Source organism: Rhincodon typus, chromosome 1 (genome assembly GCF_021869965.1).
Source record: "Rhincodon typus isolate 14 chromosome 1, sRhiTyp1.1, whole genome shotgun sequence".
NCBI lineage: Eukaryota > Metazoa > Chordata > Chondrichthyes > Orectolobiformes > Rhincodontidae > Rhincodon > Rhincodon typus.
The window spans coordinates 99562158-99583616 of NC_063332.1; the positions used below are offsets into that span (position 1 = coordinate 99562158).

At 40.9% G+C, this 21459-nt stretch overlaps 1 protein-coding gene across 1 annotated transcript in view; it reads left to right on the plus strand.

The window, feature by feature from the left end:
• The first annotated feature begins 9624 nt into the window (after positions 1-9624).
• LOC109918217 (transmembrane anterior posterior transformation protein 1 homolog) overlaps positions 9625-21459 on the plus strand; it is a 65872-nt gene continuing 54037 nt past the window's right edge. Inside the window, 4 exon segments of the mRNA XM_048603083.1 lie at positions 9625-9648; positions 9650-9845; positions 17371-17501; positions 17914-17968. Coding sequence (XP_048459040.1) covers positions 9625-9648; positions 9650-9845; positions 17371-17501; positions 17914-17968 — 406 coding nt within the window.

Sequence of the window (21459 nt, forward strand, 5' to 3'; positions counted from 1 at the left end):
TCTTCAGCACTTTCTGCTTTTGTATTTCAGATCTCCAGTTCCACAGCACTTTACTTTTATTTGAGCCAATATACATGACTCAGTCTTAAATACATGAGAAATGAAAATAACTTGCAACTATGGTTTCTATATTGCAAAATCATGAAGCAATCATATATTTAATTTATTAATTTCAACTCTGAAACAATTGAGCATTCTTGGTTCGTTTTTGGTTGATTTGAAATCATCTATTAAAATAACTTTTCAATTTGCAATCTTCTCTTGATTTTTATAGAGCATATTGATTTGACCTGATGCACTGTAAACACCCTGACTGAGAACAATGTTTTTCCTCGATTAAGGACATTTAATCAAAATAGTTAATTTTGTTAACTTGCAACTTTCCATGGGATCAAATTTCTTCAACTTCCTGTGGTGACATTGCTATTATACCATTTTGCCTGCCTGCTGTAATTTATCTAAAAATTCCTTGCCCTTTCATGTCACATTCAGGATCATCTTCTGGGGCTAAAATATTTCTGAAATTCCTATTGTTTCACATTTACTTCTGGCTAGACCAGTGTATTTCTAATCCTTCTAGTAGGCACGGACTTGAAAAGTGAACTCGAGAATGGCGTTCACTTAGTTTGAGGAGTTGCAACAAGTGTAGTTTAGGTACGTGTTCTTTCTATTTGCAAAGAACAGGGCCCTGTGTCTTAACATATGTAACTTCGACTGCACACAAGTTTTTTTAGTTTTTTTTTCCTACTGACTTACCTTCTGGAGAGTGGCAGTGGTGCAGCAGAATTAGGCTCATTGAATTTGGCGGTTGACTAGATGTCCAGTGCAAGGTAGCAGCTGAGGACCTGACCTGGGATTCACAGTGAGTTCCCTATGCCTGCCTTGTGGACCGAAGGTGAGTCCAAGGATTGGCACGCAGACCAAAGGCGTGGTCAAGGCATGGGATGGATGATGCCTGGATTGGGGCTTTAGCAGTCTGAGATTCCAGGAACGAGCCCAACACAGTGACGAGGTTCCACTGAACTCTGCAGCAACGATAGGAACAGGGAAGATCAAGCCAGTGCAGGGGAAAGCGTGCCAAAGTGGAGGAGATCAAACACTTGTAGGAAGTGCAGTCCAAGCACGGCTAAGCACTTAAGAAAGATTGCAGTTGTTGAACTTTTAGCTTTTATCTTTCTTTTTCGACTTAGCACTAAGAAGGATTGTAATGTTTAACTTATAACTTTATTTCTTTTTTATGCTATGTTAAGAGTGACTGTAATGTTTAACATTTAATTTTGTTCCTTATTTCTTTCTGTCTTGTTCTTAAGTTTTTGTATGTAGCTACTTGTACCGAAGATGGGGCCATGCGTGGTGACATTGAAAACTTTTCACTATCCTCCTGTACTTTTGTACTTGAGTACGTAAGAATAAAGTCTAAATTTAAATCTAAATCTAAATCTAAAGCGTGTGACCTTGCAAGCTCAATTGACAATCCTGAATTAGCTACCAGTACAATTCTTTGCAGACTTATTTTATTTAGCAAATATTGTCTAATCGCTGAATCACATCTAATGTTGGACACTTTTTTTGAGTTTTGCACAGGTTTCTGTTTGCAAGTGGCCAGTACCTGCTTGTTTCAAACAGCTGAAAGGATATGCTATTTGATAAGGCTCATCAGTCTTTGGGACATACAGCCTCGTGGCTTATCTATTGCCATCCAATAGTTCTCTGAAGGGGTGCGTTGTAGTGCTTATTTTTACAACTAAATGACATTCTGGAACTGTTCAGACTGCATTAAGAATCAATTAAACAGTGTAGATAAGAGTTGAAAAGGGGAACTAGAGAATCAGTTGCACTTTTGGAACAATTCACAAGCTGTCACAGTATATTTTCTGATGTTAGTCTACAAATTACTGGCTTATTGAATTCAGTTTTACAATTTGCAATGGATTTGAATTTGTGACCTCTAGATTGATAATAAAATATAACTATCACTGCATACAGTACCAGCTGTGGCAGCTTGGTTTCTTCTCTCTTATTCAATTTACCTTGGTTAGTATTACATATCTAGCAAGTATTTCTTCCAATGCTTCTTTATTTCGCACAATTTAATCGTCGAGTAAACTACTTTCAATTGCCTTTACATCTCACATTGATCTCCACCTTGCTCAGAGTCTCTTGCAACCATAATACTCTTGTTCTTTAGTTAGCAAAATCATCCTAACAATACCGAACAGTTTGTAAAATTTGTCCCAAGTGGATAACACAGGCACGTCGACATTGATCACCTATTGCACGTTGGCCTGACGAGGTGATGGTGGGCTTTCACCATGAACTGTTGCAGTGTTTGTGATTTTCAGCATGATGTTGAGCAGTGTATTCCAGAATACAAACTCAGCAGTGATAAAGAAATGGCTGCCACCACACGGATTAGATTGCTTTGTCTGCTTGAGCACGTGGGCTCTCCTTTGACTGATGTAAGGCCCTTCAAGGGCAATTGCATTATTCAGGAATTTATACAGCACAAGTTTAAGATATCTGTAATCATAAAATTCTGCATGTGAAACACATGAAATAACCTAATATACTGAATACAAATCCTGGCCACAAGGAATCTTGACCATGTCATCAGTCATTTTAGATTGATTATTGTCATTTCTGTCAATCAGAAGAATCAGAAATGACCTTAAAACTGCTTCCTCTTACTTTGAACTGTAATTGTTTGCCAATGAGCTCTTATAAGCAATGCTGCCTTTCTTGGGTGATGTGGAGATGGTGGGGTATGTGTGTGTGGGGTCAAGGATTCAGTTCTTGCCACACTTAAAATCTCCTACTGGATTTGTGGGATGGTTTGTGCAGCATACATTGGAATAAGGTCCACCATTTTAAAGGTCCTTGTACAGGTCCTACATCTTCAAAAGTTTTAAGAATTATTCTAAACTGTCATTTGTTTCTCTGCGAATGCTGATTACTCACATTACTTATGATCTATTATGTTTCTGATATTCCTTATTCAGGTTCGTTGGAACTGCGATCAGTGGATCCAGCCACAGCAGGGGTTATCATTCCCGAGGCTATGATGCTCAAAAGCACAGGAAAAGTGAGGAAAAACAATGTGCCAGCAAGCCCACAATTAGCAGAAACTGCAGTAGCTGCTAAACAGCCTCCTCAGAAGAAGTCACAGCTAATAGTGTCCTCAGGAGAAGTAAGAAGCACAGGAGACACAGAGTCTATTGCACTTATTTCCTCTAGTTGAGTAAGGTGCATGGCCACCACAGACAGAGGAACCAAGGTTATCCTGGCATACCATCACAGAACAGTGTCATCTGCTGGATTGGTACCTGCGAACTGAAGGAGTTGGTGGCAATGTATCGCTGTGGCTGTTAAGGTGAAAGCTGTCCTAAATTTTTATGCAATTGAATGCTTCCAAAAATCTGCTGGAGACTGTGTGGGATCTTTCAATCCTCAACATACGAATGGAAAACTGCGTGGAGTTCTAGTCCTTGCACTAACGGAAGGATGTGATTGCGCCGGAGAGGGTGCACTGGAGATTTACCAGGATGTTGACTGAGATGGATAGATTCAGTTATGAGAAGAGACTGAATAGGCTGGGTTTGTTTTCCTTGGATCAAGGAAGGCTGAGAGAAACCTGAGAAGGGAATACAAGTTATGAGAATAGACAGAGTAGATCGTGAGAGTCTTTTCCCCATGGCAGACGTGCCTAAGACCAACGTGCATAAAGTTTAAGTGGTTTAGAGGAGATGGAGTCTAAGTCAGGGTGGTGTATGGCTTAAGGAGAATTTGTAGCTGACAGTGTTTCCAAGAATCTGTCCTTCTAGATGGTAGAGATCATGGACTTGGAAGGTGTAGCTGAAGAAGTGTTTGTAAGTTGCTGCAGGGCATTTACAGATAGCACATATTGTATCCACTGTGTGCAGTGAATGAATGATTTTGAATGAATGATTTTATTGTTGCGCGTATTTAACGTGAAAAAGAACAGTAAAATACAGTCAAAAGCTTTTCCACTGTCGCCACAATCCAGCACCATTTTGAATAGTTTTAAGAATAAGAAAAAACAAATATAGCTTAAAGAGAGTCCATCATTCCTGAGCCAGCTCATCATCAACAATGCCTGTGTTGCCATTCCTCCTTCACTACCTTGACGCTGTCTACACTGGACCCAACCAACATTGAAGTTGCCACTTTTCAGATGCCATCTTTCACTGCTGGAGCAGCAGTCTTCGACCACCGCCTCACTGCCACCTGCGCTAGACTCACTGATGTCAGAGTTGCATCTCTCGTTGCTGAGCCCACCTCATCGATGTTGCTGTAATGCCCTTCCACACTACTTTGCTGCCCCAGCACCGGACCCAAGCAATGATGAAATTGCCAAGTCTCAGGCATCATCTTTCATCTCTCGGCCTATCTCACTGACTGAAGTAGCATCCACCGATTCCGATGTCAGGTCCCGTGCTCACCCTAGAAAATGAATTAAGGGCTCACTTGAGTCCGCGCTGGGCTCACTTGAGTCTATGCTAGGCTCACTCTGCACTGGGCCCTCTCACCACCACCGTGAGGTCCTCGGCGGGATCACTCAAGTCCACGCTGGGCCCACTTGAGTCCGTGCTGGGTCCACTTGCTGCTACCAACGCTGTTCGAGCTCAAGACAATTGGTCAGTATACAAAAGGAGAAGAAAGAAGACAAGAGAAAAAAGAAAAGAAAAGCGACTGGAGCGGACAATCCTCAGCTCAGAGGCCTGCTCCATCGCAGTCTTGATGGTGTACTGATAGTGAGGTGAGTGAATATTCAAGATGGTGGTTAGGGAGGCAATGGATTGTCTTGGATAGTGTTGGGCTTTTTTAATGTTGTTGGAACTGCACTCATCTAGGCAAGTGCAGAGTATTCCATCAAACTCCTGATTTGTGTCTTGTGTAAGGGCTACATATATTTTATTTGGAAATATAAACAGGAAAATGAAAGTTTTGATTATTACTTTTTTTACAACTCCAAGGAAAACTGGAACTGTGTAGGGTTATTTTGATGAACTGGATTTGATACTTTGTGAGATCCAGGCAACTGCCTAACAACACATGTAGATTGACTGTGGATGTCATTCTATCATAGAAGTGAGTTGGGACTCAGACCTTCAAAAAGCCTAGCAACAGGCAAGCAAGATCCCCCTGTCTCTCCTGCTCACTCTCTCTCTCTTCAGTGGGAAACAAGTAACACTCGAAGACTCTGCAGAAAAAATTAATTCAAGCCAAGAACTAGGGCCAACCAATTGTTGTGAAAACTAAAATTGATTTGTGAGAAAGTCACCTCATTTTTTCTATGTGGTCTGTACTCTGGTCCATAGACTTTGTGCCCTTTTGCCTATAATCCTCACCCACATTAATCCTGCAAAAACCCTTTATCTCATCTGTCCAATGTGTGAATTAATGTAAATTTGATTTAAAAGGGGTGCAGTTTAAGTTTGCATATTATTAATTAATAATCTGTTTGTGCTACATGTTTGTTTTTGTTTTTATTGCTCATTGATGAAATCTGGTCTGAGTTTATCTTATCTTAGGTAGTGGTCCCAGTCAGGTATTAATCATCTGAGAGATTAAATTGATCATATTATGTACTTGTTATGGCTCATTGAATAGTGGGTCTTAATTTCTACTGCACAATTCTCAGCAGCATTGTGATACTTGTAGATGGTGGACAGGCTCCAGGGAGATACCAGGTGATGTCATGATGTAGGCAAGATTCATCTTGTTACAAGTGTCGATCTGTGTTAAATAATGATGACTTGTACAAGTTCAGATATCCATGGCATTCTAAAGGATCTGGACAATTTGAATGGCTGAGATACTTTGTTAAAAATATGAATTATTTGGTGGCGTCTGAAGAGAACTGCTAAGGAATATTTGGAAGACAATAAAATGAACATAGGAATTTCTTGTTTCTAAATAGTTATTGCAATATTGTGGGGGTTTTAGAATATTATTGGAGTTCATCTTGAGTTTAATACTGGTGTTGACTTTATAAATATGCTATTACGAGATTTTGAAGAGCAGAAGCCAACACCCAGATATCTCAAACTGTAGGGACTGCATGTATGTATCACACCACAATACTGTTTGAAGCAACACTCTGTGTGTAGATGACAAAAAAAAAGAGACCAGCAAGTATTCTTAATGTTGGTGCCTGTTTTCTGCTCCTTTGGGTTACGGAATTGATTGCATCTGGGATTGACTATCTCTCCCAAGTAATGGTTTCAGTTTTTTATACATTAGGCCATGACTTCCCAAACCAAAATTTCAAGAGTCATTGCAAATTGGAATGAATCCTAGCAAAAATGAGGCCCTGCCCCATTTAATGCCCATCACTAATACCTAAGTTTTCTTTTTAATCTATTGTTTGTAATTTCAAGAACTAACAGTTTGGTATAATAAAGGATAGAATTCCTTTTAGTACTTAAGGTAAGGAGAAGTGTGCTCTTTTGTTGAATTATTTTTATTACTTAATGTGTTTCCACACACGTAAAATATTTTGGGCCTCAATTCCAATAATCAGCATGTTTTTAGTTTTGCTACCAACACAACTGTGTAATTATAGAGCTATACATTTTTGTGAAGATGAATAATCTGTCATATAATGAAAGAAAAGTCCTGCAAAGACAGCTTCTAAGAGTCACATGGAATTCCTGGGTTCATTTTATTGTGTGATGTTCATTCACTTTGGCCAGAAAGGCAGACAGGCTGAATTCAGCACCAATCACAAAGAGGAATATTTAGAACTTGACTAAACAGTGGGCAACATAAACCCTGAAATTCTGAAAGAGTCATACCAGACCCCAAACGTTAAGTCCGTTTCTCTTTTTACAGATGTTGCCAGACCTGCTAAGTTTCTCCAGCATTTCTGTGTTTGTTTCAGATTTCCAGTATCTGCAGTAATTTACTTTTATTGGACAACTTAATGTGTCCTTTTAAAGTTGTGAGAATTCAAATATTCTGAGGAAACAAGTGAATGGAAGGACCTCCACTTGAAATTACAGCTGGCTTTGCTTTGCAGAAGTTACTTTAAATTTTGGTTTGTATAAAACCGGCTGATACACCTTTTCAAAATAAAACACCAATAACAGCTCTTAGAGATAGCATCAGAGAGATGGTTCACAAAAGGTGAAGGAAAAAAGAGAAAGTCATCACAAGAGTCTACAATATTAACTGGATTGAGAAAATAAGAATATTAAGATAATTGTGAAAATTGAGACTATTTTTCTTTTGTTACAGAAGCACGGGTTATGTGGCAATATAATGTTTTAAATTATAGAAGAATAAAACAAGTTACATAGAAGCAGACCATTTCCATTAGGTTAGGGGCCATAAATGTGAGACTAAATTAAAAGAATGAGAGATATGGGAAACTTCGTCAGAATTGTGAGTTCAGCATTGGAATTTACTTCCAGGGTAGGAATCAAGACAGAAACTATGGCAATATTCAAGATGTGATTGGATCAGTAAATGAAATAAAGCAGTTGGAGAGATTTGAGACCTTGGTGGGTAAATGTAATGGGCACTATTTGTTTGTATGTTGGACGAACACAGATAAGGACAGATTGGGTTGGATGGCCTGTGTAAATATTGCAGCTTCTAAGAAAGAATTCAAGGATGATTTGGTTGAAATCATAACTATTCATTCCACACAATCATACTGCTAATAGTTGGGGCTTTAACAAACAGTTTAATTTGTGTTCACAGCTGGATAGGAAACTGCATCAGCAAACTTTATCAGCCAGATATTGACTTTATTTTGTCCATTAGGTGCACATCCATTTCCTACTTAAGAGCCTCAATGGTGACAGAACAGTAAGGCCATCCATAGACCTTCCTACCACAGGCTTAATTGAGGCAGAGATGAGAAGGTCCCTACCTCCAACTCCAGAATACAAGATACTACCCATTAATTTTAAGGGGCATCTTAGGAAGTTGGTGAGGTGGAGAAACAACGCAGGGGTTTGTAGGGTTAGATTCCAGAGTTTCAGGCATAGGCTGGTGAACCAATTAGAATGAGGAAATACTGAAGCGGCCAGAATTAGATGAGCATGCATAGGCCAGGGGATTGCAGGGCTGGAAGAGTTTTTGGGAAGATTTGTAGCTCAGGTTGTGGATGAGGTTGTAGACTTGCTTGCCGAGCTGGTGTGTTTGATTGCAGACATTTCGTCACCCTGCTAGGTAACATTGTCAATGCGCCTCCAGTGAAACGGTGGTGTTCTATCCCGTTTGTTATTTATGTGCCTTGGTTTGGTGTGGTTGGCATCACTTTCAGTTCCGTTTTTCAGTGGTTTGTATATCGGGTCCAGTTCAATGTGATTATTGATGGAGTTCCGGTTGGAATGCCAGGCCTCCAGGAATTCCCTGGCATGTATCTGTTTGACTTGTGCTATTATGGATGTGTTGTCCCAGTCAAATTTGTGTCCTTCTTTGTCCATGTGTATTGAGACCAGTGAGAATTGGTCATGTCTCTTGGTGACTAGTTGGTGTTCGTGTACCCTTATTGTCAGTTTTCTTCCAGTTTCTCACAGTAATGTTTCTCACAGTCCTTGCATGGTATTTTGTATACTACGTTAGTTTTATTGGTTGTGGGTATGGGATCCTTTACATTCGTCAGTAGCTGTCACAGGGTTGTTGTTGGTTTGTGGGCTACCCTAATACCTAGGGGTCTGAGTAGTCTTGAATAAATGAGTGGTGTCTCTTTGGGTTGAGGCACTTATTTTTATTTACAACCTTTTGATTGAATCAAGTGTTATAAACGTGGATTCTTTTTATTCATTGAATAAATAAATAATTGTAACTAAGCTAATGATTATTGGGAACTAAAGTCTGTCTCCAGTCTCCATGCAACAGTTATGTCTAGTCTTGGCTGAGATTGTATAAAGAGAACATTGTTGCTTTGACTAGAGTTCTAATGCAGGCTAATAGTTGAAAATACTATTGGGCCAGGAGCTGGCAGGTGGGACGAATTAAGATTGGGATTATGTTCGGCATGGACTGGTCGAGCCGAAAGGTCTGTTTCTGTGCTGTATGACTCCATGACAATATTTTAAAAAAACCCCAAGGAACTGTGAATGCTGAAAATCAGAAATAAAAACAGAAATTGTTGAAAAACTCAGCAGGTCTAGCAGCATCTGCAGAGAGAAAGTAAGAGTTAATGTTTCGGGTCCAGTGACCCTTCTTCAGACTCTTCTCTCCACAGACATTGCCAGACCTACTGAGTTTTTCCAGCAATAAATAAATACCCCAAAAAGTTAAGTTTTTTTCTAACTAAAAATCAATAACTCAAATTTAAGTAATATTGTTCGATTTTGATCATAATACGTTTCCATGCAGTGCCTGTACTAGCAGAAACTTCCAATGACACACATTACGTGTGAAAATACTGTTCATGGGTTCTCCTTCACTCACACAAAACTATTAAGTCGAAGCTAAATAGGAAAGGGAATTTTAAGAGGAAAATAACCTAACCTATTCAATGGGATCCTTTTTAACGATCAACCACTGTAGTTAGCGTAAGTAGTCGAAGACCCTGACAAACTACTACTGCACCTTCCTTCGCCGTCATTCAACGTCAGAGGGCGGGGGCCAGAATATCTGCACATGCGCGCTCGACACCGGCTCCGGGCGGTCACATGACGGCGATGTTTGTGTTTTTGCCTCCTCCTCCCGTCAGAAGATGGCGGCGGTGCCGGAAAGTGGAGATAAACGGGAAAGTGACGGACGGGGCTTTGATCGCGGTGTCCATTTGGCAGAAACTCTGGGCTTTTATGAAGCGAAGGAGGAGCCCAACAAGGACGCGGGGCAAAACCGGAACCTATCAGGTGAGTATAGTCGAGCTAAGCTGATCCTGACCCCGGCGGAATGGTTCTGGGTAGCGGCTTATTGTTTGGGCTGTTCGGAATCACGGGCCTTGCGAGTGGGGCAGCGCTGTTAGCAGCTGGACGGAGCGGGTTGTACCACCGAAGGCTGGCCGGGCCGAGTGACTGACACCGTCTCGCTCCTGGCTCTGGGGAAAACCGTTGATGTTCCGAGCCGCGGGTGTTTGCGCTCGCGCTTAGTCCTTGCGCAGATTGTCCACCACCCGCCCCGTGACAGCTGTCAATGTCTGTCCGTCCTCGGGGTCATCACTCAGGCCCAGGGCAGGGACAGGGGGCATCCTCTTTGTCAATAGTAGAACGCAACTTCTACAGGCAGCCTGACTGACTGACAGCAGCACGTCTCCTGTGTGAGGGCCACTTGTTGCTGCACTCGGTATTCCGAAAGGTGTTTCAGGCAAACACTGGTCAACTTCAGCCCTCAGCACAGGCTATTATTTAAAGAGTCATCGTGTGCTCATTTCTGCTTGGGGTCTGCCTAGATGTGTCTGTGCACTCTGGCACAGTGAAAGATGCTTGTTTTCCACAGTTTGATCATAAGCTACGGTTGTGCTGTCGCTCTGCATAGAAATCTTAAATGATTATACAGAAAAGTTGATGTATCCTTTTACATCTAATTAAAAAGGAAGTAAAAAGTTGGCACTGTTGAGGACTCTTCAAAAGAAAGCCATCCCCAGAATGCAAATGCATTGTACAAAGCTCTTGATGTTAGTCATAGAGTCACACAGCATGGAATCAGACTGTTCGGTCCAACTAGTCTACGCCGACTAAATTAGTCCCAAATGCCTGTGTTTGGTGCATATCCCTCCGACCTCCCGTTTCCTATTCATGTACGTGTTCAAATGTCTTAAATGTTGTAACTGTACCTACATGCATCACTTCTTCTGGTAGTTCATTCCACACACCAACTGCTCTGTGTGTTTAAAAAAAAATTGCCCTTCATGTCTTCCTTAAATCTTTCTTCTTTCACCTTAAAAATATGCCCCCTAGTTTTGAACTCGCCTTAGGGAAAATACTTTTGCTGTTCACTTTATCTATGCCCCTCATGATTTTATAAATCTCCAAAAGGTCACCTCTCTACCTCCTAGCTCCAGTGAAAAAAGATGACGTTTTGGGTCAACCTGCGTTCCTCCAGCACCACAGATTTGAAACGTCAACTTTCCATGTTCCTCGGATGCTGCCTGGCCTGCCGTGTTCCTCCAGCTCCACAATTTGTTACCTCTGACTCCAGCATCTGCGGTTCTTGCTGTCTCGGCCTATTTTTATAAGTCAAATCCTCCATTCCTGGCAACATCCTAGTGACTGTTTTCTGAACCCTCTTCAGTTGAATAATATCCTTCCTTTTTTTTCCTCCTTTCTTCATTCACGGAATGAGGGCATCGCTGGCTAGGCATTATTGCCCATCCCTAATTGTGCAGCAGGCAGTTCAGAGTCAACCACATTGCTGTGGGTCTGGAGTCACATGTAGGCCAGACCAGGTAAGGATGGCAGTTTCCTTCCCGAAAGGACGTTGCGGGATTCGAACCCACGTCCCCAGAACATTATCTGGGTCTCTGGATTAATAGTCCAGCGATAATACCACTAGGCCATCGCCTCCCCTTAAGGTTGACCGGAAATGTCAACTTTCCTGTTCCTCTGATGCTGCCTAGCCTGCTGTGTTCCTCCTGCTCCACACTTTGTTATCTTTGAATAGGCTGGGACTTTTTTCACTGGAGCGTAGGAAGTAGAGAGGTGACCAGAACTACACACGGTAGTCCAGAAGGAGCCTTGCCAATGTCCTGTACAACCTCAACATGATATCCCAACTCCTTTACTCATTAGGTCAGAGCAGCGAAGGCAAGTGTGCTAAACACTTTCTTAACCACTCTGTCTACCTGTGACGTAAGTTTCAAAGAATTATGTACCTGAACCCCAAGGTGTTTCTGTTCTACAATACCCTCCAGAGCCATACCATTAATTGTACTAGTCCTGCCCTTGTTTGTTTTACCAAAACACAATACCTCTCAATTATCCAAATTAAACTCCATATTGCCACTCCGCAGCCCATTGACCCAGTTGATTAAGATCTCTTTGTAATCTTAGATAACCTTCTTCACTGTCCACTGTACTGCCAGTTTTGGACTCATCTGTAAACTTACTAACCATGTCTCCTATATTCTCATCCAAATCATTCATAAAAAATAACAAACAATAATGGGCCGAGTACCAATCTCTGTGGAACACAGCTGATCACAGGCCTCCAGTCTGAGAAACAACCCTCCAAGCTTTGTCTCTGATTGTAAAGCCAATTTTGTATCCACTTGGCAAGCTCACCCTGAATCCCACTTGATCTAATTTTAATTAGTCTACCATGTGGAACCTTATCAAAGGCTTTACTGAAGTCCAAGTAAACAATGACTACCATTCTACCCTCAATCTTTTTGGTTACTTCCTGAAAAAGCTCAATCAAGTTTGAGAGACACAGTTTCCCTCCCACAAAACCATGTTGACTATCCCTAATCATTTCTTGCCTCCAAATGCATGCAAATCCTATTTTTCAGAATCATCTCCAACAACTTACCCACCACTGAGGTCAGACTCATGGGTCTGCAGTGCCCAGGCCTCCTCTTACATTCCTTCTTAAGTAATGGCACAATGTGACCCTCCCTCCAGCACCTCACTCGTAGCTATAGATGATACAAATAGCTCTGTTAGGGGCCTTGCAGTTGCCTCCCTAACTTCCCACGACATTCTGGGATACACTTGATCAGGTCCTGGAGGTTTATTCACCTTTGTTTTCTAAGACCTCCAGCGCTTCCTCTTCTGCAATGTGAACTGTTTTCAAAACGTCACTAGTTATTTCCCTGAATTTTCCAGCCTCCATTTCTTTCTCCTCAGTAAAAACTGATCCTAAATATTCATTTTAATACCTCTTTCCATTTCCATGTCAACACAAAGACAACCTTATTGATCTTTAAGGTGCCCTACTCTCTAGCTAGTTGCTCTTTTGCTCTTAATTTATTTCTGGAATTTCTTTGGATTATCCTTTACCTTACCTGCCAAGGCTATCTCATATCTCCTCTTTGCCTTCCCGATTTCCATCTTAAGAATGCCCCTACACTCTTTATACACTTCAAGTGATTCATTTTTTCTATATCTGATATGATTTTCTTTTTATTCTTGACTAGAATCTCAATATCTTCATTCATCCGTTGTTCTCTAATCTTACCAGCTTTACCTTTTCACTCTAATCTTACCAGCTTTACCTTTTCACTCTAATAGGAACATAATACCTCTGAATTCACATTATGTCATTACAGCCCTCCACAATTACTTCAGAAAATCCCGGATGTGTACTCACTTCTTCAGCTATTGGTCTGAGTCCCCTCATGACTGCTGCTCTTGGTTGCTGCCCAGTGAGCACCTTCTTTCCTGGAGACAACCATGGTCTGAGTCCCTCGTGACTGCTACCTCCTCAGTCCCATGCCACTTCTGAAGCCTGGGTAACCTCTTCTTTGGATTTAAAAAAGGCATTTTGCACACAGTTCATGGGGCAGATCTCACTCTTGTCAACAGTTGTTACGTTGGCACTTCCTTTGGATCTAGGAATTACATACCAAGTAGACACAAATCTGAACGAGAACACTTGATTGACGATGCTATCACTTCTACGGTTAGTTCTAGATTGGACCGTCTGGGTCACCTGACCTGTTCTTTTAAAAGGGACACATCTCTCACTGGCGACATAACAGCTGGATCACGTGACCTCTCTCTCTGTGATCCATAAATTCTCTGTCTCCAAAATAAAGTAGTTTGTGCCCTCAAGTGTGACATATTAGCTGATGTGGGTTAGTGATGTATTTTGCTTTCAAAACTGTTCTTTTCAGAAAGTCCTATCTGGCTTATAAAATAATAACTTCAGCCAAAACATAATTAAAATTTGGTTAACATATCTTTGTAATAGTAAGACTCAATATACAAAATGTTCCCTCATTTGAGCGAATGATCTGCTAAGGGCTTGCTATATTCTCTGTTTTGTCTCTGATTTATACACCTGTACTTTTTAATTTTGATGTTATTTGACAAGTTTTAGTTACTCTTCATGGAAATGAACATATTGACAGTAGTTTGATAAATTGTGACAAATTATAATCACAGATTTAATACATTTCACATGAAGAACTTCTGTTAGTTGAGGTTCATTGCGCTGATTATTGACATTGCATTGTCAGTTGTTTAAGTGAACCTATATAGTACAGTAAAATTTATCTGAGGAATGGGATGATTAACTCTTCTGTGTATTATCTGGTTTTTTTTTGGTGTATATATCTTGTTTTTGATATTTATTAAACTGATTTTTTACCCAGAGATTAATATTTTTGCCCACAGCAATAAGCTTGATTTACAAATTGATTCAGTCAGCAAGCACTTTAGGTAATTATCTCTGTTGTTTTGTGAAAAGAAAACGATTTCTTGTCAGAAATGTTGTCTGAGTAGCATCTTAGGCGGTGCCTGTGCTCTTTTTTTCCTCCTTTGTTTCCCATTGAAATGCATAACTAATGTGTTTTTCAAAATCAATCAATAGTTTGTTTAAATGTGTCAGGTATAGCTAGCTTTGAATTTTCTATTTCAGATTTAAATATTGGTTGAAATGATTTTACTTTTTAAAGTTTGAATCTTTTATGTAACACTCCATTGTTTAAACTGCCTTTATGAACGATTACTTTCAAATTGCATTTGCTGAGTTTTCCATGAGCAAGGTAACTTAAGTCAGAGTCATGCAGCAGGAAACAGACCCTTCAGCCCAACCCATCCATGCCAACCAGGTTTCATAAACTGAAATAGTCCCATTTGCCTGCATTTGGCCCAAATCTCTCTAAAGCTTTCCTTTCCATGTACCTGCTCAAATATCTTTTAAATGTTGTAATTGTAGTTGCCTCTACCATCTCATTTCATATACATACTATCCTCTGTGTGAAAAGGTTGCCTTTCAGGTCCTTGTTAAATCTTGCCCCTCTCACCTTAAACCTGTGCTCTCTAGTTTTGGACTACCCTAGCCTGAAGAAAAGACTTGTGTCCCTCATGATTTTATAAACCACTAAAAGGTTACCCATCAGCCTCCTATGCTGCAGGGGTAAAAAGTCCCAGTCTATTCAACCTCTCCTTATAACTCATACCTGCCAGTCTCGGTAACATCCTTAAATCTTTTTTGCACCCTTTCCAGTTTAATAACATCCTCTGCACGGCACCCAGAATTGCATGCAGTACTCCAAATATCACCTTACCAACGTATTTTACAGCTGTAACATGACATCTCAACTCGTGTACTTGGTGCTCTGATGAAGCCAAGCATGCCAAACACCACCACTTTCACCCTGTCTATCTGCTACTCCACTTTCAAGGAACTATGTACCTGCACACCCTAGGTCATTGAGTCCTAGAGATATACAGCATGGAAACAGACCCTTTGGTCCAACTCATCCATGCTGACCAAATATCCTATGTAAATCCAGTTCAATTTGCCAGCATTTGGCCCATATCCCCCTAAACCCTTCCTATTCACATATCCGTCCAGATGCCTTTTAAATCTTGTGGAGATGCCGGTGTTGGACAGGGGTGGACAAAATCAGAAGTCACATGACACCAGTTTATAGTCCAACAGGTTTATTTGAAGACACGAGCTTTCGCAGTGCAGCTCCTTCGTCAGGTGAAGTGTCTTCACCTTATGAAGGGGCTGCACTCCGAAAGCTTGTGATTTCAAATAAACCTATTGGATTATAATCTGGTGTTGACTTCTGACTATTTAAATGTAATTGTACCAGCCTCCACCACTTCATCTGGCAGCTCAATCCATACGTACACCACCATCTGCATGAAAAGGTGCCCCTTAGCTCCCTTTTATAGCTTTCCCTGCTCACCTTAAACCTATGCCATTTAGTTTGGGACTCCCCTACCCCAGGGAAAAGACCTTGCCTATTTACCCTATCCATGTCCCTTGTGATTGTAGAAACCTCTATAAGTTCACCCCTTAGCCTCCAACGCTCCAGGGGAAATAGCTCCAGTCTATTCAGGCTCTCCCTTTAGCTCAAACCCTCTAACCCTGGCAACATCCTCATGAATCTTTTCTGAATCCTTTCTAGTTTCACAACATCCTTTCTTTAGGAGGGAGACCAGAATTGCACTCAGTACTCCAAAAGTAACCTAACCAATGTCCTGTGCAGCTGCAGCATGACCTCCCAATTCCTATACTCTATTGCTCAGTCCATTAAGGCAAGCATACCAAATGCCTCCTTCACTATCCTAACTACCTACAACTCCATTTTCATGGAACTGTGAACCTGCACTCTAAGTTCTCTTTGTTGAGCAACACTGTCCAGGACCTTACCATTAAGTGTCTAAATTCTGCCCTGATTTGCCTTTCCAAAATGCAGCACCTCACATTTATCTAATTTAAATTCCTTGGCCCATTGGCCCATCTGATCGAGGTCCCGTTGTCCTCTGAGGTAACCTCCTTCACTGTCCACTGCACCTCCAATTTTAGTGTCATCTGCAAACTTACTAACCATATCTCCCATGTTCATTATTCAAATCATCCAGATCCGTTCCCAGGGATTTATCTACCTTTATGCCCTTTAAAACATCCAGCACCACCTCTTCTGTAATGTGGACTGTTTTCAAGACATCATTATTCATTTCCCCCAAGTTCCATAGATTCTGTTTCTTTCTCCACAGTAAAAACTGATGTGAAATATTCATCTAGGAGCTCATGCATCTCCACCGCACCTAGATTAATAATTGCTTAATAAATGAGATAAACGACTAGCATTCCATGCTCAATTCATAGTTTGCCGCTATGTCACGACAATTATTTTCAACTTTCTTCATCTGAATTTCATACCCGAGATTCCCCTCCCTAAAATGGTTTGGAGAAATACTGACTTAATTTGGCCTCGGCCACCTTTAGAGGTCAAGCCAAGCTCATGAAACCAATGTGAGATAAACAAAACAATCTGAGCAAAACTAACATTTTATCAAAAGGCACTGAATCTCTCAGGCATAAAGAAACTTTTGTCCCGTATTTTGAATTACAACTTTTTGGAAGTTTAATAATTCAGATTTAAGTCACCCTTGAGATTACCTATCTTAAAAAACAGTGACGAGGGGAATACACAAGTGAACTGTATTTCAGGAAAATGGCTTTTGGGCAGAGGATAAGAAAAGAAAATGGATTTGAAAATGGATACTGTATTTTTCAGTATCATGTTTTTAAATATATTGTTCTGGGTTAGTAGGTAATTAGCTTTTTCATTTTGAACTAATTGACTACAAATTTAAGCATATCCTGATGTAATCGCATGTTTAGAAGTCTGAAGTCTTTGCAACTGAGGATGTTTAAAACAGGGAAGCCAATTCACTCACATGGTCATAACATTTCAAGAAACATCAAAGTAACTAACCGGTAATGCATATTTTTAATATCTTGTTTGTATAGATTTGTCCCTGCTGAGATTTATTAGTGCCGAGTTGACAAGAGGGTATCTTTTGGAACACAATGAAGCCAAGTACAAAGAGAGGAGGGAGAAAGTGTATACATGTTTGCGAATTCCTCGGGAACTGGAAAAGGTAAGATTCTTTTACATTTGTAGGTTGTCGACTAAAAATGAGCACTGCATTTTTACTATTACTTATCTCACTGACATCATTGGTTTTAATATTTTTGCTATGAATTTTTACGTTATTCCTAATCTCACTTTTGCTCTCTGTAAAATACATAAGTGATCAGTGCATTTTATTTTTTGTTTGGCTTTTTGCGAATATTCCAATGTAATTGGTTATTACTTAACCTTCATGATATATTCATATTGTGTCATAAATTCCTCAGTACTTGATATCTATCATATTATTTCAACACCACTAGATCTTTGTGCACAGCTTTGTTGAGGTCAGTAGCTAGTGCTGACCATTCATTAACTGCAAACTCACACCAATATATTGAAATGAATGCTTGGGTTATACTCTTTTGGAAATTGTTCAGTTAGTGACTGTGAAAGAAATTCCAACATTTAGTAAATGCCCATATTTAGTTGCTGGTAATTGTTATCCCCCAGCAATGAATTGCAACTGCCCCGATGATGACAACGATGTTTACCCCCCACCCCCGCCTCCACTAGAGTTCTTTGATGTCTCATAATCTTATTATTTATCATGCATTTTCCCTGCAGTGTTTTCAAAACGATTCCTAAAATAAATTAATTCCATCAATTATTTTCCATAAATTGTTTATTTTGTGGAAAATTAGAAATTAAACAAACTTCAAAAACAATGGATTTCAGTGACATAGTTTAAATTCACGTTTGACTGGCCTTTACTTTCAAACAAAATGTTAAAAGCATCAAACTTTTTCAAAAGCATACACTAAACTTGAAAAGCCCAAAGCTTTTTGAAAGCAGATTGCACATCAGCAACTCAAGTATATCTATTTTCCTAGGATGCATCAATGTCAGCCTCTTTGGAATCAATTTCTATAGCATTCAGCATTTGTTGCTGAAGCTTGACAACATCTAGGACAAAGCAGTCCACTTGATTGGCACCACATCTATAAGCATACACTCAGTTCACTATTGATGCTCAGTAGCAGCAATGTGAACTATCTACAAGATGCACTGCAAAAACTTACCAAAGATCCTTTCTCAGACAGAAATCGGGTTTGATTGAATTCAAATAGCCATGCTAAATTGAGGTTTCCCCCAAGTGTGAGTCATGCGGCAGGGGGGCTCAGTGGTCAGCTCTGCTGCCTCACAGCACCAGGGACCCAGGTTCGATGTCGCTCAAGGGTGAAAATCTGTGTGGAGTTTGCACATACTCCCCATGTCTGTGTGTGTTTCCTGAGTGTTTCAATTTCCTCCCACAGTCCAAAGATGTGCAGGCTAGGTGGGTTGGTGGGATGTTGTTTGGAGGGTTGGTGTGGGCTCAATGGGCCAGATGGCCTGCTTCCACACTGTGGGGACTTTATGATCTTCTATGATGATGATATTGTTGATAGAGGAGTAGTAAGTGGAACAGATTGTGAGGGTACCCACAGCAAGAGCGCTACAGATGGAAAATGCTAAAATGCGAAAATGAGTCCACTACGCTGAGATCAAACCGAACTAGGTACAAACCATACACAGCTGGAAGATGGTGGCAGGGATGTAAGAAAAATGGAGGTGAGAGATCATATCCTAAAGCTGTGGAATTCAATATTAAGTCCTCGAGATTGTAAAGCACCTAAGTGGAAAATAAGGTGGTTTTCCTCCAGCTTGCATTGAGCTTTGTTGTAACATTATTGAGATCCAGAAAGAAATGTTTTTAGCATGGGACTAAGGTGATTTATTGAAATGGCAAGCAACTGGAAAGTCAGAGTCATACAGAGCTGAAGTATTCTCTTAAACTGGTAAGGCAATCTGCGTTTTGTCTTGCCAATGTAAAGGATGCTGTCTTGTGAGCAATGAATACAGGATACTAGGTTTAAGTATGAGTAAAATGTTGCTTCATGTAGAACGTGTGCTGGAGCCTTAGATCGTGAGGAGGGAGGAGGTGATGGAGCAAGTGTTAAATCTTTTGCAATTGCTGGCAAGATGCCATGGGCGAACGAGGAAGTGTTAGGAGGAGACTAGGATGCCACGGAGGGAACAGTAACTGAAGAATGCTGGCAATGAGGGAAGGAGAAGATGTAGGAGCAAATTACTGCAGATACTGGAATCTGTACTGAAAACCAATAATGCTAGAAATCAAGATAACAAGGTGTAGAGCTGGATGAGCACAGCAGGCCAAGCAGCATCATAGGAGCGGGAAGGCTGACGTTTCGGGCCTAGACCCTTCATCAGAAAATTTTCTGAAGAAGGCTCTAGGTCCGAAAAGTCAGCCTTCCCGCTCCTATGATGCTGCTTGGCCTGCTGTGTTCATCCAGCTCTACACCTTGTTATCTCAGATTCTCTAGCATCTGCAGTTCCTACTATCTCTGATACAATGCTAGAAATCAGTGGGTCAGGCAGCATCCATAGAGAAAGAGCAAGCTAACATTTTGAGTCAGAGCACATCAGATGATGTGTTTGGCGGTGGTGGAAATGGTGGAAGACGATCCTTTGTGCCCTAACTTTACACCCCAAATTTTTCTCATTGTTCTGGGAGGGAGGGGAAGGTGAAATGGCAGAAGTGAGAGAGATGGATTGGACACGATGGAGGGATCTCTTTAAAAGACAAAAAATCCTTGGAGACTTAACAGGATGAATACTGAACATGTGTTTTCCCCTGGAGAGAAATCTAGAACGTGGAGAGATATTGGGTGACAGGTGGGGGAGCAGTCTAAAAAATAGGTGTCTCCCGTTTAATACAGATATGTGCATTTTTTCCCCTTCACAGTCAATAGTTTCTGTAATCCTCTTCCCTAAAGACCAATAGAGTCTTGGCCATTGAATGTATTGGTGGCTGAATTATACACACTTTTGATCTACAAGGAGGCCAAAGGTTTTTGAGGGCAGAAGAGAAATCCAGTCAGATCAGCCATGATCTTATTAAATGACAGAGTTAATGCGAAGAGCTGAATAGCCTATCCCTGTTCCTAATTCTTCTGTTCTTGAGTCAGTTCGGTCCATTGAGTCTGCATCGACTCTTTAAAGGCACAGTGCAGTTATTTTGGGACCTCCATTTCTTCAAATATTCTTTTTTGAAGACTACTGTTAAATCTATGTTCACCCTCTATCAGGCAAAACATTCCAAGGCCTAACAAATTGTTGTACAGAAAGTTTACGATGCATGTTATCTCTGCTTGTTATATCTGTGTAATAGCCAGAGAATCACTTGCAGTGAATTCTGTTCATGTTCCTGCAGACTTGCTTCTACTGTGCTCCAGGACCCTATCCTTGACCCTCTTCTGTATGTAATGCCTGTGACATAATTCAAAATGACGGCAGTCTCCACTTCTACACTCATGACATCCTGCTCTGTCTTACCAATGTCTATCAATCAGGAATACTGTGGTGAGTAACTCACCTTCTGACTCCTCAAAGCCTGTCCACCAAAAGTCAGGAGTGTGATGGAATACTCCCCACTTACTCGCCACCAATGGATGAGTGCAGCTCCAACAACACTGTAGAAGCTTGGCACTATCTAGGACACAGCAGCCCGCTTGATTGGAACCACATCTACAGGCACACTGTCCCTCCACCATTGACGCTCAGTAGTGGCAGAATGTACTGACTTCAAGATGCACTGCAAAAATTCATCAAAGCTCCTGAAACAGCACCTTCCAAATCCACGACCACTTCCATCTAGAAGGATAAGGGCAGCAAATACATTGGAATACCATCACCACCTGCAAGACAACCCCCCCCCACAAAATAAAAGTTACTCAATATATTGTTGTTCCTTCACTATCGCTAGGTCAAAATCATGGAGTTGCCTTTCTAGGAGCATTGGGGGCCTACCTACAGTATGTGAACTGCAACAGTTCAAGAAGGCAGCTCATCACCACCACCTCAAGGGCAACTGGAGACAGGCAGTCGCTGGCCACCCAGCAACGTCCATGTCCCATGACTGAATT